This window comes from Pleurodeles waltl, chromosome 3_2 (assembly GCF_031143425.1).
Source record: "Pleurodeles waltl isolate 20211129_DDA chromosome 3_2, aPleWal1.hap1.20221129, whole genome shotgun sequence".
NCBI classification, from domain to species: domain Eukaryota; kingdom Metazoa; phylum Chordata; class Amphibia; order Caudata; family Salamandridae; genus Pleurodeles; species Pleurodeles waltl.
Window position 1 is genome coordinate 204,097,666 of NC_090441.1, and position 18,597 is coordinate 204,116,262.

Sequence of the window (18,597 nt, forward strand, 5' to 3'; positions counted from 1 at the left end):
TGCCAGACGACCCTGTTCCAGGCGACCGGGAGGACGAAACGCAGCATCCTGCCACGCTCCAGGAGAAGCATGGCCATTCAGGTGTGTGGGACTACGTCCCTGAGTGAGTGGAAATACGAGAGATAAAGGAGTGGAGTGAGAAGGGAGGGGGAAGGAAAAATAACAGGGCAACACGGGGAGTAGAAAGGGGGACAGACAAACACTGAGGAAATAGAAAGGCACGAGCACTGGGGGAAAAGGGAGGAGAAAGAGGGAAGTGGACAAGGATCAGGGAGAAATATAAAAGAACCTTACCACCAGGCACCGTCACTTTTAAGGGGCCAGCCAAAACCCGAGCACAGGAACAGTTGGGCGCTAAAAAGAAACTATATAAAGATAGAAAGATTAGGAAAGAAGACTCTTAAGAAACAGAAGGAAAATACGTGCTAAACGGAGCTAACAAGAGTAATATAACCTTACCAAGAATAGAAAGACAGGGACCAGAAAAGACATTATAAAGGAAAAGAGATAACATTATAACGATCACTTACAGATCTTTATCTCTTCTCTCCACATGTGCTTCCAGGGGAACGACCTGTGAACAAGAGACAGAAAGAGACGAGTAAAGACCAAACCTCAAGAACAGCCCACCACCTAAACCCAGCATCACAAGACTGAAACAAACGTACCTGTATCATGCCACCCTCAATATCTTCAATAAAATTCCTTTGTTTTTAATTCAATAACGCAGTCTGGAGTGGTTCCGCCACACCCACACGGTTACAGGGACTTTGTTCCTTCTTCTCTACCTTATCTTGCAACTGACTCACTCTCTCTGCTAAGCTAGTTGTCATTTCTTTGGATGATACCACCTCTGATTGGAGCTGGGTGATAGCCTTGACTAACTCGTCTAGCGTGGCCATGCTGAGAACATACACAAGCCAGGAGGATAATAATTTGTGGGCTCACTATTATGTCAGAGTCACCAGATCCTCGGGTCTGTGCATGTTCCCAATACGTCCACCACTGAACAACTCCAAGACTCTGATAGATAAATCACAGAGACTGAGAGAGTTCAAGAGGGGAAGAGGGGATTAGGAAGGGAACAGCTGGGAAGGAGACCTGTAGTAAGAAAAAGGTTAGAACACACAATATGAAAATTATATCTCCTGAAATCAATATTAGACTATGATTCTAAGCCTAGTCACTCTGAAAACATGAACAATCTAAGAGCTAAGTTTAAAATTACTAAGTTTCAAGATGGCCGGATACCTGTAGGGGAATCAAGATGAATTAAATGAAAACTTTCTTATTCAAGTACTTTTCTTTACATGAGAATCAGAAAAAACATTCTGACTAAATTTTAAACCAGTCATATAAATCCTGTTTTGAGACTGTATACTAGGACCATACAATATTGCATCTAGAAACTCTGGCCTTCTGTGTACTCTTAAAATGTTTCAACACAAATTGCGCATATTGCAGATATATATATATATATATATATATATATATATATATATATATATATGTATATAGTAACCACCATAAAAGGATTGTCCACCACGAATAACACAATATGGATTCAGGAAACAAATCACATAACTTGTCAACTCGAATATTACATAATAAATATCTTAGAATAGTCGCATACAATAAACAACATGAATTAAACTCGAGTAGAGAATCGTGCGTCTTGCCAATTCGAGTGTTACCATGTAAAATACCAAGAAATGGTAGCACGCAATGAATATCAAAGTCAAATCATCGTTAATCGAATCGAGCATCTTGCCGATTCGTAAAACACGATGTAAATGTCAAGGACTAACAGCTCACAATAAATAACAAGATCAAAGTACAATGAAATGAATCGCGCTTCTTTTGCCGATTCTTAAGTCACCATGTAAAATGTCAAGAAATGGTAGTGCGCAATGAACAACAAAGTTAAATGCTCATGAAACGAATTGTGCGTCTTGCCAATTCGTAAAACATCATGTAAATGTCAAGAAATAATAGCGCGCAATGGACAACAATGTTTAAACACCATAAAACGAATTGCACGTCTTGCCGATTCCTAAGCCACCATGTAAATGTCAAGAAATGGTAGCGCGCAATGAATAACAAAGTCAAACCTTTATGAAATAAATTGCGCGTCTTACCTATTTGTAAACTACCATATAAATGTCAAGAAATGGTAGTGCGCAAGTAATCTGTTACTCATTTAAGAATTTAAACCAAGAATATGAAAATTCTAAATAACGGTGTTGGGACAGTCCAACCACCGCCTTACCGCCTGGAACAATGATCACCAATGAAGGATTAGGGCAGAAGACTGGAAGATCCAAATAGGCTGCCGGGACAGGAGCTCAGGAAGAAGCTGCTGTTCTGCACCGGGACCTCTGAATAGTGAGCACTGGGAGTTGGGCTGGCTCTCTTTTATAGATTCTTGGCCCAGCCCAGAACCACGCCCAGGCATGTTGCAGGAAAAGTCTCTGGAAGGCCCTGGAAAGGGGCCACACCCTAACACACTCTGAAAACCTGCAGCAATACATTGCAAAGGAACAGTATTTGTAAGCATATTAAAAATACGTTTTCGGGATTGAACTCTGCAATGCAAAAGGTTAAACCACAACATATCAGCACAATGCATAAATTACTTTGTTTTGAGAGTGCTGGGTTTTTGAATTTTTGTCGCCAACAGAGTGTGTACTGCTCTGGTGTTGACACAGGGCACCGGTGGGGCCAGCCGGCGCACCACCTCCCGGAGCCATATTTTGGAATATGGCAAACATGGCATTGAGAAATGCCGCCCGATCCGTTCCTGGAGCCGAGAACGAAGGATAACCTTGAGGAGCCGGCGAGGGGCTGGACTCTTGCACGCCTGGATGCGCCGGAGAAGCAAGATGACTTCGAGGCTCCACGACCTCGAAGACTGACAGCGCTGGGGATGTCTGCGGTGTCAGTGGCTGTGGGGACACCGTCGGACTCACTTCCCAAGAGACAGAGACCTCGACTCCGACCGACTCCTGGACCGACGCCGAGAGTCACGGTGATGCCGCTTCTTGTGAGATGACTTCCCTGAAGACGATCAATGGTGCCGCTTCCTCTCCTTCTTCGACTTAGCTAAAAATAGCTTAGCCTCACGCTCTTTCAACGCCTTCGGATTCATCTTCTGACAGGAGCCGCATTCCTGGACGTCGTGATCTGAACTGAGGCACCAAAGGCAGTCGTTGTGAGGATCAGTCACCGACATCTGACCTCCACACTCCCTGCAGGGTTTAAAACCCAATTTCTTTGGAGCCGACATTGAGAAAAACACAAAGTATCCCTTTCGAAGAGCGAACGATACAGGTAGCCAGAAAAGTAACCGTTATCGAAGGCACGAAAAAAGGGAACTGACAGTGGCGAGGGCCTCTTTTTGCCACGATGACGTCAGGTGGAGCCGCGTGGAGTTGGGCAATTGTGATGTCCTCGCCAACGTACAGAGCTAGAGAGAAGTTTCCGTTGAATGCTACGCATGGGGAGAATTCATTAGGTGAGGAATCCACAGGTAGTTGTATCCATCAGAATTGTACCTTCTAACTTGGCTTTATTTCTCCAACAGCAGTGAATAAAATTAACAAACGTTTCCCAACAACTTGTGAGAAAAACTTGTAGCCCCAACAGTCCAATTAGAACAGCCCTGTCATATGACAACCAGCAACCACCATAACTCCTCTTTCTTGGCTTCTCCTGTAATAGTAAAGTACCTCCTTCGTGTTTGTTTTCTAGTGTGCTGCTCAGTCTTTTCTTTTTTCTTGCACTCACTTACTGAATGTGCACAGCAGGACTGACTGAGCTCCCAGGCACTACAGAAGGCTTTGCACTCGGGCAGGCCTCATGTCCAGCAGTAAAGGTGTAGAAATGCCACTGTTGGCATGGTCACCCCCCACCTTTTGCCTAGTGTTGATGCCAGCTTTGATTGGAAGTGTGCTGGGACCCTACTAGCCAGGCCCCGGCACCAGTGTTCTTTCCCTAAAACTGTACCTTTGTTTCCACAATTGGCACAGCCCTGGCACACACTTAAGTCCCTTGTAAAAGGTACCCCTAGTACCAAGGGCCCTGTGGCCAGGGAAGGTCCCTACGGGCTGCAGCATGTATTATGCCACCCTCAGGGACCCCTCACTCAGTACATGCACACTGCTTTGCAGCTTGTGTGTGCTAGTGGGGAGAAAAGACAAAGTCGACATGGCACTTCCCTCAGAGTGCCATACCCACAAACCACTGCCTGTACCATTGGGAAGTCACCTCTCTAGCAGGCCTTACAGCCCTAAGGCAGGGTGCACTACCACAGGTGAGGGCATAGTTGCATGAACATTATGCCCCTACAGTGTCTAAGTCAATTCTTAGACATTGTAAGTGCAGGGTAGCCATACTGAGTATATGGGCTGGGAGCTTGTCATTACAAACTCCACAGCAACATAATGGCTACACTGAATACTGGGAAGTTTGGTATCAAAATTCTCAGCACAATAAACCCACACTGATGTCAGTGTGGGATTTATTGAAAAATGCACACAGAGGGCTTCTAAGAGATGCCCCCTGTATGTTAGCCCAACTGCTAGTGCAAGGCTGACCAGTCTGTGCCAGCCTGCCACTTCCAGACGGGGGTCTGACCACATGGGGTGAGTGCCTTTGTGCACTCTGTGGTCAGAAACAAAGCCTGTCGTGGGTGGAGGTGCTTCACACCTCCCCCTGCAGGAACTGTAACACCTGGCAGTAAGCCTCAAAGGCTAAACCTGGTGTTACAGTGCCCCAGGGCACTTCAGCTAGTGGAGAAGCCCAGCCCCCAGACGAGCACCCACTTTTGGTGGCAATTCCAGAGGGAAAATTAGAAAAACAAGGAGGAGTCACCCCCTCAGCCAGGACCACCCCTAAGGTGTCCAGAGGTGAAGTGATCCCCTCCTTGAGAAATCCTCAATCTTTCTTTGGAGGATTAGGACCAATAGGGATAGGGATGTGTCCCCCTCCCCAGAGGGAGTGGGCACAAGGAGGGTGTAGCCGCCCTCAGGGACAGTAGCCACTGGCTACTGCCTCTGACCCTAACACACCCCTAAATTTAGTATTTAGGGGTGACCTTGAACCCAGCTCTTCAGATTCCTGACGACCTCAAGAAAGAAGGACTGATGAGCTGAAATCCCCGCAGATAAGAGGAGACAACAACTGACTCGGCCCCAGCCCTACCAGCCAGTCTCCTGCTTTGAAAAGCTGCAAGAAAAGAAGCAAAGCGTTCTGCAGAACCAGCGACCCCTGAAAAGCCTCCACGGGACTGCCTGCATCACAGAGGACCAAAAAAACTCCCATGGACAGCGGACTTGCCCAAAAAAAAGATCAAGAAACCAACTTGAAAGGGACCCTCACCTCACTCCAGAAGCGTGAGTCCAACTACTCTGCACCCGACGCCCCGGCCCATGTCAGGGAAACCAACTATCCAGAGAGGACCCTCAGGCGACTCCGACGATGTGTCCACTCTGGGCTGACCTCTCTGCACCCCCACGACGACGCCTGCAGAGGAAATTCCGAGGAACCACCTGACCGCGACTGCCCAGGGCGAAGATATCCGATGCCTGGAGAAGCACTGCACCCGCAGCCCCCAAGCCTGTGAGAAACTGACAACCGGTACAGCAACGACCAGCAGGCGGCCCTCACCATTGCCCAGTCTGTGGCTTGCCCGAGAGACCCCCCTGTGCCCTGCCTGCAGCGCCTAAGTGACTCCCGGGTCCCTCCATATAGTTCTATTGGGAACCTGACGCCCCGTTTGCACACTGCACCGCCCCCGTGCCACTGAGGGTGTGGTTTTTGTGCCTACTTGGGGCCCCTCCATAAGTCCTGCAAACCCCCACCCCCCTGTCTGCCCTCCGACAATGCGGGTACTTACCTGCAAGCAGACTGGAACCAGAGTACCCCCTGTCTCCACAGGCGTCTACATTATTTTGGCTCCTGTTTGACCTCTGCACCTGACCGGCCCTGTGTTGCTAGGTGATTGGGGTTACCTTGAACCCCCAATGGTGGGCTACCTATGCCCCGGAGACTGAACCCGTAAGTGTGGTACTTACCTCAGAAACTATACTTTACTTACCTCCCCCAGGAACCGTTGAAAATTGCAGTGTCCACTTTTAAAATATATTTTTGCCATTTAAAAAAAACTATGTACATTGTTGATTCCATTCAACGTTCTAAGTATTACTGTGTAAAGTACCTTTCATTTAATGTATTTACCTGCTAAATGAATCTTGTGGTTCTAGAAATAAATTAACAAAATAATATTTTTCATATATAAAAACCTATTGGCCTGGAGTTAAGTCATAGAGTGTGTGTTTTCACTTATTGCTTGTGTGTATGTACAACAAATGCTTAACACTACCCTCTGATAAGCCTAACTGCTCGACCACACTACCACAAATAGAGCATTAATATTATCTGTTATTGTCTCTGTCAAGCTTCTTGGGTAACCCCTGGACACTGTGCACACTATATCTCATTTTGATATAGTATATACAGAGTCAGCTTCCTACAAAGGTGCTTTCCGTATACGCGGCTCGACCACCAACTTCCGAGATCACCCTGGAGCGGCGGACAAGACCATGCATATGCCCACCCAGAGGAGCATATTGACAGCTGTTTAGGCGCTCAGCCTCAGGGACGGCAAAGGTAGGGGACCCCTTTACAGCAGGGTTGTTATGGTGTAAAGGCATAGCTTCACCTGGGGCTATACTGCGCCTGTGAGGTGGGAACTCCAAGTCGTGGTGTTTTACCATGATTGCAATCTAGAGGCAGCAGGAACTCTTACAGGATGAAGGGGAAGATTATGTTAAATTGGATGAGGCTTTCTCTGAGGCAGTATATGTCTCAATACAAAGGGCTCTGATCACTGCACTATGACCCATTGTGAGTCAATAACTGTTTATGGCATATGGCCATCCTGAACCCCTCAAGATGAGGGAGAATCGTGCCTCCTATTTTGGAACCCTTGAACCCCAAGGATCATGAGGCCAGACTTCTGCAAAGGCCAAAAGAAAGAGGGAGGCAGCCTTCGAACCTGATGCCTTTGATAGATTGAAGGAGACCCATGTGGCCTGGTCTGACTGAACACATGAAAAATGTACCAGGATGCAGTAATCAGCCAGCAGGTCATCCGGGCAGTGGTCCAGCTCTTCATGCTGAGCCTCACTCAGACCCTGATATCCTCTAAGGTGTGGGGGCTAACAATGACTTTCAAGACCCCTTCGGGCATGCTCAATCCAGGGAACATATATCACCTGTGATCCTCTGAATGGACCCCAGCGGAGGAGGTTGCTCAATACATAGCGAATAAGCTCAGAAATTCCCTGGGCAGAGTTCAGGGGGCCACATAAGGGTGGGATGTCCAAGGCCTCGCTCGAAGAAAAGGTGGCAATGATCCATGACAGCCGAATGGTTTACATTTTGGCCATAGTTCTCACAGACCCGGAGAAGGACAGTGACAGGTCATGAGCATTTTCATGCTCCAACAGTAAAACTCTTACATTTTTATTTTTACCCACCAAGAATGATGGACTTGTAAACTGGCCATACTGTCACACTTAGAAGGGAATGTACTTGTCAGTGTATTATTAAAGTTTATTTACTAGTATAATTGTTTATGGAAATGTAAGCAACACAGGCACATCCTCCTTTATTACGGAAAGGTTATAGGATTTCCAAGTGAAAAACAGCACTACAAACTAGTAAAGACGTGATCAGAATCGTGCTGGGGCTACAACAAGATGTGGGCATACTGGGCCAATAGGGAGGGAGATGGCTACCTGTGTTATCCTTAATGCTTCAGAGTGGTCTGAATGCCCCCAAGAGTGTATGGTTCTGCTGTAAATAGTGCCAATAAGAGAAGGTAAAAAAGGACAACCCTAGCAGCCATACCTCCGATCTCAGCAGACTGGAGAGAAGATTTAAAGAAGGATGCCCTGCTGTACATAAAAAACGACAAAGAGGCTGCGCCGGCATAGGCTGCACATGCTGAAACTGGTGGCTAGCAAAGGAGAGGGAATGTGTCTGCTGTGTTCTGCTCGTTGGTGATTTGTCTCCAGAGCCCAGTTGAAGCAAGAGAACCAAGGATCACCTGGCTGACCTCCTGTTTGCAGCACAGGACTACAGAAGCTGAAAGAGCCTGCTGGGGTGAGTTATTAGCCCAAATCTTCAAACGAATGCTTCTTGTTGCTGAGCAGTACCAGACCCTGACTCTAAAAGATGCGCTTGGGTCTACTGGACCCTGGAGAGTCGTCTGAGTGCAGCCTGGTCCCTCAGAAGGTGAGTTATCATCCAAGGAAGGATTCCACTGTAACAACAATACCAGGCGACTGGTAGCCCAGTGGCAATTGTAATTCTGCCACGACCGAGAAGACTTCGAGGCTCCAGTGGACGGGACCCCCCCCCACCAAATTTGTAGGGTGAGGAGCAGCTGCAGGAAGAACAAAGTCGACCGCATTGCATCTACAGCAAAGGAAAGGAGGTGGGCAGGGTGAGGTCTGACCCAGATGAAATGGGGTCACCACCTTGGGGAGGAAAGAGGCACAAGTTCTGAGAACCACCTTGTCTGAAAACATGGTGAGATGTGGTCTGGATGAAAGAGCCTGCATTTTACTCACCCTCCTGGCAGATGCTATTGCCACTAAGAAGCCTGTCTTGGTGGTGACCAGCCGGAGGGGACAGTTGTGTAAGGGGTCAAAGTGAGCACATATAAGAAATGTGAGGACCAGATTTAAGTCCTGTTGGGGCATAACAAAGGGCGTAAGGGGAAAAATATGTACAAGCATCTTCAACTCCTGAGCATCTTCAGCCTCCTGTATCTCTTGCATCAGGACCATTTTCATAGGTACCTATAGCAAAGGGTTAAGAATGTTTGGAGCTTACTGGAGACTGCTTCCTCCAAGGTAACTGTTTCTGTGGACCTTGCTGGTCCCCCTGACTGACTTCCTTCTACACTTCATTCAAGCAGTGGCAGAGACTGAGGCTGATTACCTTCTCAGACCAGATTCAGAATTGGTGGATTTGGAGGACCATTCCCTTCTGTGGAAGAAGGCAATCACCCCAGCAGTACTACACACTAGGGATTTCCTCAGCAACATCTTTCTTGTCCAGAAAAGGGACAAAAGGTACCCTCAATATTTCCACCTCACCGGAGATTCCTGCAGTTCCTGTGAAAGGGACAAGTCTGTGAGCTCTAAACTCTTACCTTCGGGCTCTCATCAGCACTGCGTGCTTTATGAAAGTGTGCATTGGATTGTGGACCATCTTTGAGCACAGGGGATCAGACAGGGGATCAGACTAATCATCTACCTCGCCAACATCTTCATCATGGACCAATGCAAAATGCAACTACAGATCATTATGACCATCATGCTGCTTCCGGATCTGGGGTTTGTCATGAAATTGGAGTTGATACCCAATCAGCAGCTGACGTTTCTAGGCTTTGTGGTAAGCTCTGTTGAGACCACCCTGAAACTGCTTGTAAAGAAACTGACAGGAATAAGGAAAAAATGTAAAGTGGCTCTAATGAGAAAGAAGATATTCTTGTGCCAACAAGCACACCTAGTAGCTGTGTAGTCGTCATCGATACAGGCAATTTTCCCGGGCCCTCCAGTGCGGAGTGGCACACATGTGGAAAGGCCTGGGATTCTCAGAACAGGTATTTCTACTAGAGGAAGCAAAGGAAGACATTTATTGGTTAAGTTTTAGATCAAGTCAAATTAAAATAGTTACTGATTTTATTCATACTTTTCCCGTTCTCTTTCAGTTAGCATGGTACACATAACAGAGCTCTGTTCTCTTTAATAATAAATGACTTACAGACTTTGCAGAGCTTCAAAAGACTGAGATTTCTTTATGTTTTGTTTACAGAGGCAGACAGCAGTTACTTCTATTGAATAGATAACACTCTGTGGAAGAGATATTTTAATAGGTACCTTTGATCACATTCAAAGGCCAGTTGACTGTACAGAAGCCCTAGGGCAAAACTATTTTGGATTCCTTGAAAGATTAACTCCCTTGGGTAAAGGTATCTTCCTTTATCCACAAGGTTAATCATCTCCCTAGAACTGACAACTCTCACATCATTGCCCTGAAACAGTACTAGCTGAAAAACTAGAAGATTAAATATTGAGGTTACAAACTCTTGCCAAGCACATCTACTGTCCACAAACAAGAATATGACGAGGCCAAAGAGTATAGGTGATACTTACGGTCAACGATTTCTCCAATGTAACCATTCAAGGTTTTAGTTAGCTGATCCGCACCATAGCCCTTCTTGTTAGCCATACTGAACTTCTCAGTGAGAGCAGTGAAGCCTGCACCAAACAGATAAACACAAGATATTGCATGAATGTAAATGTATCCACATATCAACCACTCTTTCAAATTTTTACAGGGAAGGTGCACACGGTCCCAAAGATTCCTAGCCCAGTCACTCATCAAGTCACATGGCTACAATTTTTAGTATACAACTTTTTGTCTTTGGTTGTTTAATACAGCAGGTTCCATTATTGAGTGTAAAACAGGATGGCAACAATGTAACATGGGACCTTCCCCATCATCTCCTCTAACTCCCCCCTTGCATTCTGTAGGAAGTTGGCTCTGTATGTACTATTTCAAAGTAAGAAATAGCATGCACAGAGTCCAAAGGTTCCCTTTAGAGGTAAGATAGTGGCAAAAAGAGATAATGCTAATGCTCTATTTTGTGGTAGTGTGGTTGAGCAGTAGGCTTATCAGAGGGTAGTGTTAAGCATCTGTTGTACACACAAGAAATAAATGAGGAACACATACTCAAAGACAATTCCAGGCCAATGGGTTTTTATATAGAAAAATATATTTTCTTAGTTTATTTTAAGAACCACAGGTTCAAGATTTACAATCAATACTTTAAATGAAAGGTATTTCACTCAGGTATCTTAGGAACTTTGAATCAACACAATAGCATGTACAGTTTTGGCACAAATGGCAATAAGTTATTTTAAAATTGGAAACTGCAAAATTCAACAGTTCCTGGGGGAGGTAAGTATTGGTTAGTTTTGCAGGTAAGTAAAGCACTTACAGGGTTCAAAGTTGGGTCGAAAGTAGCCCACAGTTGGGGGTTCAGGGCAACCCCAAAGTTACCACCCCAGCAGCTCAGGGCCGGTCAGGTGCAGAGGTCAAAGTGGTGCCCAAAATGCATAGGCTTCAATGGAGAAGGGGGTGCCCCTGTTCCAGTCTGCCAGCAGGTAAGTACCCGCGACTTCGGAGGGCAGACCAGGGGGGTTTTGTAGGGCACCGGGGGGGACACAAGTCAGCACAAAAAGTACACCCTCAGCGGCACAGGCGCGGCCGGGTGCAGAGTGCAAAAAGGCATCTGGTTTACAATAGGTTTCAATGGGAGACCCAGGAGTCTCTTCAGCGATGCAGGCAGGCAAGGGGGGGGCTCCTCAGGATAGCCACCACCTGGGCTAGGGAGAGGGCCTCCTGTGGGTCACTCCTGCACTGGAAGTCGGCTCCTTCAGGTCCTGGGGGCTGCGGGTGCAGTGTGTTTACCAGGCATTGGGCTCTTTGAAGCAGGCAGTCGCGGTCAAGGGGAGCCTCTGGATTCCCTCTGCAGGCGTCGCTGCGGGGGGTCAGGGGGGTCAACTCTGGCTACTCACGGGCTCTCAATCGCCAGGGAGTCCTCCCTGTAGTGTTGCTTTTTCCGCAGGTCGAGCCGGGGGCGTCGGGTGCAGAGTGGAAAGTCTCACGCTTCCGGCGGGAAACGTTGCTTCTTTGTTGCAAAGTTGCAGTTTCTTTGGAACAGGGCCGCTGTCCTCGGGAGTTCTTGGTCCTTTTAGATGCAGGGTAGTCCTCTGAGGCTTCAAAGGTCGCTGGACCCTGGGGGATGCGTCGCTGTTGCAGTTTTTCTCGAAGTGGGGAGACAGGCCGGTAGGGCTGGGGCCAAAGCAGTTGGTGTCTCCGTCTTCTCTACAGGGCTTCAGGTCAGCAGTCCTTCTTCGTCTTCAGGTTGCAGGAATCTATCTTGCTTGGTTCTGGGGGCCCCTAAATACTCAATTTAGGGGTGTGTTTAGGTCTGGGGATTGGTAGCCAATGGCTACTAGCCCTGAGGATGGCTACATCCTCTTTTGGGAGGGGGGCACATCCCTAATCCTATTGGGGGAATCCCCCATCTGCAAGATGGAGGATTTCTAAAAGTCAGAGTCACCTCAGCTCAGGACACCTTAGGGGTTCTCCCGACTGGCCAGTAACTCCTCCTTGTTTTTCTCATTATCTCCTCCGGCCTTGCCGCCAAAAGTGGGGCCGTGGCCGGAGGGGGCGGGCATCTCCACTAGCTGGGATGCCCTGTGGCGCTGTAACAAAGGGGGTGAGCCTTTGAGGCTCACCGCCAGGTGTTACAGTTCCTGCAGGGGGAGGTGAGAAGCACCTCCACCCAGTACAGGCTTTGTTACTAGCCACAGAGTGACAAAGGCACTCTCCCCATGTGGCCAGCAACATGTCTGGCGTGTGGCAGGCTGGCACAACTTGTCAGCCCACACTGGAAGTCGGGTATGTTTTCAGGGGGCATCTCTAAGATGCCCTCTGGGTGTATTTCACAATAAAATATACACTGGCATCAGCGTGCATTTATTGTGCTGAGAAGTTTAATACCAAACTTCCCAATTTTCAGTGTAGCCATTATGGTGCTGTGGAGTTCGTGTACGACAGACTCCCAGACCATATACTCTTATGGCTACCCTGCACTTACAATGTCTAAGGTTTTGCTTAGACACTGTAGGGGCATAGTGCTCATGCACCTATGCCCTCACCTGTGGTATAGTGCACCCTGCCTTAGGACTGTAAGGCCTGCTAGAGGGGTGACTTGTCTATGCCATAGGCAGTGTGAGGTTGGCATGGCACCCTGAGGGGAGGGCCATGTCGACTTAGTCATTTTCTCCCCACCAGCACACACAAGCTGGCAAGCAGTGTGTCTGTGCTGAGCGAGGGGTCCCCAGAGTGGCATACGACATGTTGCAGCCCTTAGAGAACTTCCCTGGCATCAGGGCCCTTGGTACCAGGGGTACCAGTTACAAGGGACTTACCTGGATGCCAAGGGGTGCCAATTGTGGAGACAAAGGTACAGTTTTAGGGAAAGTACACTGGTGCGGGGGCCTGGTTAGCAGGTCTCAGCACACTGTCAAATCATAACTTGGCATCAGCAAAGGCAAAAAAGTCAGGGGGTAACCATGCCAAGGAGGCACTTCTTTACACAAACCCCCCCCCCAAACGAAAGAGGATGAGACTTACCTTTTCCAAGAGAGTCCTCATTTTCGAAGTGGAAGAACCTGGAAAGGCCATCTGCATTGGCATGGGCAGTCCCAGGTCTGTGTTCCACTATAAAGTCCATTCCCTGTAGGGAGATGGACCACCTCAACAGTTTTAGATTTTCACCTTTCGTTTGCATTAGCCATCTGAGAGGTCTGTGGTCAGTTTGAACTACAAAGTGAGTACCAAAGAGGTATGGTCTCAGCTTCTGACCAAACCACAGCAAAGGCCTCCCTCTCAATGGCACTCCAATGCTGCTCCCTGGGGAGTAACCTCCTGCTAATGAAAGCAACAGGCTGGTCAAGGCCATCATCATTTGTTTGGGACAAAACTGCCCCTATCCTATGTTCAGAGGCATCAGTCTGCACAATGAACTGCTTGGAGTAATCTGGAGCTTTTAGAACTGGTGCTGTGCACATAGCTTGTTTCAGGGTGTCAAAGGCCTGTTGGCATTCTATAGTCCAGTTTACCTTCTTAGGCATTTTCTTAGAGGTAAGTTCTGTGAGGGGTGTCACTCTTGATCCATATCCCTTCACAAACCTCCTGTAATAGCCAGTCAAGCCAAGGAATGCCCTGACTTGAGTCTGGGTTTTTGGAGCTACCCAGTCCAGAATAGTCTGGATCTTGAGTTGGAGTGGCTGAACTTGGCCTCCACCTACAAGGAGTCCCAAGTAAACCACAGTTCCCTGCCCTATCTGGCATTTGGATGCCTTGATAGAGAGGCCTGCTGCTTGCAGGGCCTCCAAAACCTTCTTCAGGTGGACCAGGTGATCCTGCCAGCTGGAGCCAAAGACAGCAATATCGTCAAGATAAGCTGCACTAAAGGACTCCAAGCCAGCAAGGACTTGATTCACCAACCTTTGGAAGGGGGCAGGGGCATTCTTTAAGCCAAAGGGCATTACAGTAAACTGATAATGCCCATCAGGTGTGGAGAATGCTGTCTTTTCTTTTGCTCCTGGTGCCATTTTGATTTGCCAGTACCCTGCTGTCAAGTCAAAGGTACTTAAGTATCTGGCAGCACCTAGTTTGTCAATTAATTCATCTGCCCTTGGAATGGGATGGGCATCTGTCTTGGTGACAGAATTAAGTCCTCTGTAGTCCACACAAAACCTCATCTCTCTCTTACCATCCTTAGTGTGAGGTTTGGAGACTAAGACCACTGGGCTAGCCCAGGGGCTGTCAGAGTGCTCAATGACTCCCAATTCCAGCATCTTGTGGACGTCCACTTTGATGCTTTCCTTAACTTGGTCAGACTGTCTGAATATTTTGTTTTTGACAGGCATGCTGTCTCCTGTGTCCACATCATGGGTAGACAGGTGTGCCTGACCAGGGGTTAGGGAAAAGAGCTCAGCAAACTGTTGTAAGACTTTCCTACAGTCAGATAGCTGTTGGCCAGAGAGGGTGTCTGAATAGATCAATCCATCTACTGAGCCGTCTTTAGGGTCAGTGGAGAGGTGATCAGGGAGAGGTTCACTCTCAGCTTCCTGGTCCTCATCTGTCACCATCAACAGATTCACATCTGCCCTGTCATGAAAGAGTTTGAGGCGGTTCATATGGATCACCCTTTTGGGGGTCCTGCTAGTGCCTAGGTCTACCAGGTAGGAGACCTGACTCTTTCTCTCTAGCACTGGGTAAGGGCCACTCCATCTGTCGTGAAGTGCCCTGGGAGCCACAAGCTCCAGAACCCAGACTTTCTGCCCTGGCTGAAATTCAACCATAGCAGCCTTTTGGTCATACCACATCTTCTGGAGCTGTTGGCTGGCCTCAAGGTTTTTAATTGCCTTTTCCATGTACTCTGCCATCCTGGAAAGTAGGCCTAGTACACAGTCTACTATATCTTGCTTTAGGCTCATGAAGAGGTCTCTCCCAGCCTTCTTTTACAAGAGCTAGTGGTCCCCTGACAAGATGGCCAAACAGAAGTTCAAAGGGGGAAAACCCTACTCCCTTCTGAGGCACCTCTCTGTAGGCGACAAGCAGACATGGCAAGAGGACATCCCATCTCCTTTTGAGCTTTTCAGGGAGCCCCATGATCATGCCTTTCAATGTCTTGTTAAATCTTTCTACAATACCACTGGTTTGTGGATGGTATGGTGTGGTGAATTTGTAAGTCACCCCACACTCATTCCACATGTGTTTCAGGTATGCTGACATGACGTTGGTACCCCTGTCAGACACCACATCCTTAGGAAATCCCACTCTGGTAAAGATACCTAAGAGTGCTTTTGTTACTGCAGGGGCAGTAGTGGACCTAAGGGGAATTGCTTCAGGGTACCTAGTGGCATGATCAACTACCACTAGGATATACTGGTTCCCTGAGGCTGTAATAGGTTCAAGTGGACCCACTATGTCCACACCCACTCTTTCAAAGGGGACCCCCACCACTGGAAGTGGAATGAGGGGGGCCTTTGGGTGTCCACCTGTCTTACTACTGTCTTGACAGGTGGCACAGGAGACACAAAACTCCTTTACTTTCTGGGACATGTTGGGCCAATAGAAATGGTTGACTAACATCTCCCAAGTCTTGGTTTGTCCCAAATGCCCAGCAAGTGGAATATCATGAGCTAAGGTCAGAATGAACTTCCTAAACTCCAGAGGAACTACCACTCTACTAGTGGCACCAGGTTTGGGATATCTTGCCTCAGTGTAGAGGAGTCCATCTTCCCAGTAGACTCTATGTGTTCAAGTGATTTTTCCTTTGGTCTCTTCAGCAGACATGTTTCTTTCCCCTTACACAACTGTTCCCTTGTGGGTCCCCCTGGGCCTAAAAGTTCAACCTAATAAGGGTCCAACTCCATGGGCTCAGTTCCCTCAGAGGGCAGAACTTCTTCCTGGGAAGAGAGGTTCCCTCTCTTTTGTTGTGTTGAAGCTGTTTCACCAGTCTTCTTTCCTTTCCTCTTGGAGGGTTTGGCCATTATTCCAGGCTCCAACACCACTTTTTCACCCTGAGCCTTGCACTGTGCCCTTGTCTTGACACACACCAGTTCAGGGATACCCAGCATGGCTGCATGGGTTTTGAGTTCTACCTCAGCCCATGCTGAGGACTCCGGGTCATTTCCAAGCAAATAGTCTACAGGGATATTTGAGTAGACTACTACCTGTTTCAGGCCATTGACCCCTCCCCATTCTAAAGTTACCATAGCCATGGGATGTCCTTTAGTCTGATTGTCAGCGTTGGTTACTGGATAAGTTTGTCCAGTCAGGTATTGTCCCGGGGAAACCAGTTTCTCTGTCACCATGGTGACACTGGCACCTGTATCCCTCAGGCCTTCTACACTAGTCCCATTAATTAAGAGTTGCTGCCTGTATTTTTGCATATTAGGGGGGCAGGCAGCCAGTGTGGCTAAGTCCACCCCACCCTCAGAAACTAATGTAGCTTCAGTGTGAACCCTGATTTGCTCTGGGCACACTGTTGATCCCACCTGGAGGCTGGCTATTCCAGTGCTAACTGGAGTAGTAGTAGAAGTGGAACCTTTCTTGGGACAGGCCTTGTCTCCAGTTTGGTGTCCCTGCTGGTTACAGCTACAACACCAGGCCTTCTTGGGATCAACGTTTTTACCCTTGTACCCAAAATTGGATTGTGAAGAGGCTTTGGACCCTCCTTCCTGTGCAGGTTTGTGGGCCCTATAGAAGATTCTTTACTTTTACCCTTGGATGTCTCAACACTCTTCCCCTGGGGAGTCTTTGTGACCCCTTTTTTTGGTCACCCCTTGTGGAAGTCTTGGTCACCCTAGTCTTGACCCAATGGTCCGCCTTCTTTTCCAATTTTTGGGGAGAAATTGGTCCTAGGTCTACCAGATGCTGATGCAGTTTATCATTGAAACAATTACTTAACAGGTGTTCTTCCATAAACAGATTGTACAGCCCATCATAATCATTTACACCACTGCCATTAATCCAACCATCCAGTGTTTTGACTGAGAAGTCAACAAAATCAACCCAGGTCTGGCTCGAGAATTTTTTAGCCCCCCTGAACCTAATCCTGTACTCCTCAGTTGAGAATCCAAAGCCCTCAATCAGGGTAGCCTTCATGAGGTCATAGGATTCTGCATCTTTTCCAGAGAGTGTGAGGAGTCTATCCCTACACTTTCCAGTGAACATTTCCCAAAGGACAGCACCCCAGTGAGATCTGTTTACTTTTCTGGTTGCACAAGCCCTCTTAAACGCTGTGAACCATTTGGTGATGTCATCACCATCTTCATATTTAGTTACAATCCCTTTAGGGATTTTTAGCATGTCAGGAGAATCTCTGACCCTATTCAAATTGCTGCCACCATTGATGGGACCTAAGCCCATCTCTTGTCTTTCCCTTTCTATGGCTAGGATCTGTCTTTCCAAAGCCAATCTTTTGGCCATCCTGGCTAACAGGAGGTCATCTTCATTGAGGCTGCCCTCAATGCTTCCAGAGTTGCTGGATTCTCCTGTGAGAGAAGTAGCATCTCTGATTATCACTTGTGGAGTCAGGGTTGGAGAAACCCTGGTCTCCCTATTTAGGGCTGGAGGTGGGAGTTCCTCCAAATCACTAGTGTCCCCCTCTGTGAGGCCATCATCAGAGGGATTGTTTTTAGCAAACTCTGCCAAGATCTCCTGGAGCTGTACTTTGGTAGGGTTTGAACCAGTTTTTATCTTTTTGATTTTACAGAGAGACCTTAACTCTGACATCCTTTGACATCCTAAGATGCAGGTAAGGGGTGAGGTTGAGTTCCATCACTATCTCTTCTGTAGTAGACATTTTGTTTCTAAAAGTTGGAATACTTTTTAAGAATCTAAAACTATCTCTAGAACTTAATTCAAACTTTTACAAACCTTTTAAACTCTAAAAGAAATGCTAACAGGGACTAACACAAGGCCCTAGCAGGACTTTTAAAACTTGAACTTCAGGTCCCACTGCAGAGCCCTCATATGACCATCAGACATGCTTGACTAACAGGATGCAGGAGGCCATGAGTCCCAACAGCCTCAGATTCTGTTTCACGGAAATCCAGGATAGTGGCCGAAACATCGGTATCATAACCTGAATCTGTACTCGCTGCTCGGGAAGATAAGCCCGAAACAACACTGTGTCCAGAATGGCTCCGATGAAAGGGAGCTTTTGAGAGGGAGTCAGGTGTGACTTTGGCACGTTTATAATGAACCCCAGTGAATGCAGGAAGTTCGTCGTCATCTGAAGGTGGTTGCCGAGAGCCTGGGACGTAGGAGCCTTCTTCAGCCAGTCGTTGACGTAGGGGGAAGACTGAAATCCCTAACCTGCAGATGAGCTGCTACCACCACCATCACTTTAGTGAACACCAGAGG

At 47.6% G+C, this 18,597-nt stretch overlaps 1 protein-coding gene across 1 annotated transcript in view; it reads right to left on the reverse strand.

Annotated features, from left to right (window-relative positions):
• ADCY10 (adenylate cyclase 10) overlaps positions 1 to 18,597 on the reverse strand; it is a 1,855,427-nt gene that overhangs the window by 1,791,946 nt on the left and 44,884 nt on the right. The window contains exon 2 of the mRNA XM_069226523.1: positions 10,233 to 10,337. Within this exon, the coding sequence (XP_069082624.1) occupies positions 10,233 to 10,337 (105 nt within the window). The remainder of the gene's footprint in view (positions 1 to 10,232; positions 10,338 to 18,597) is intronic.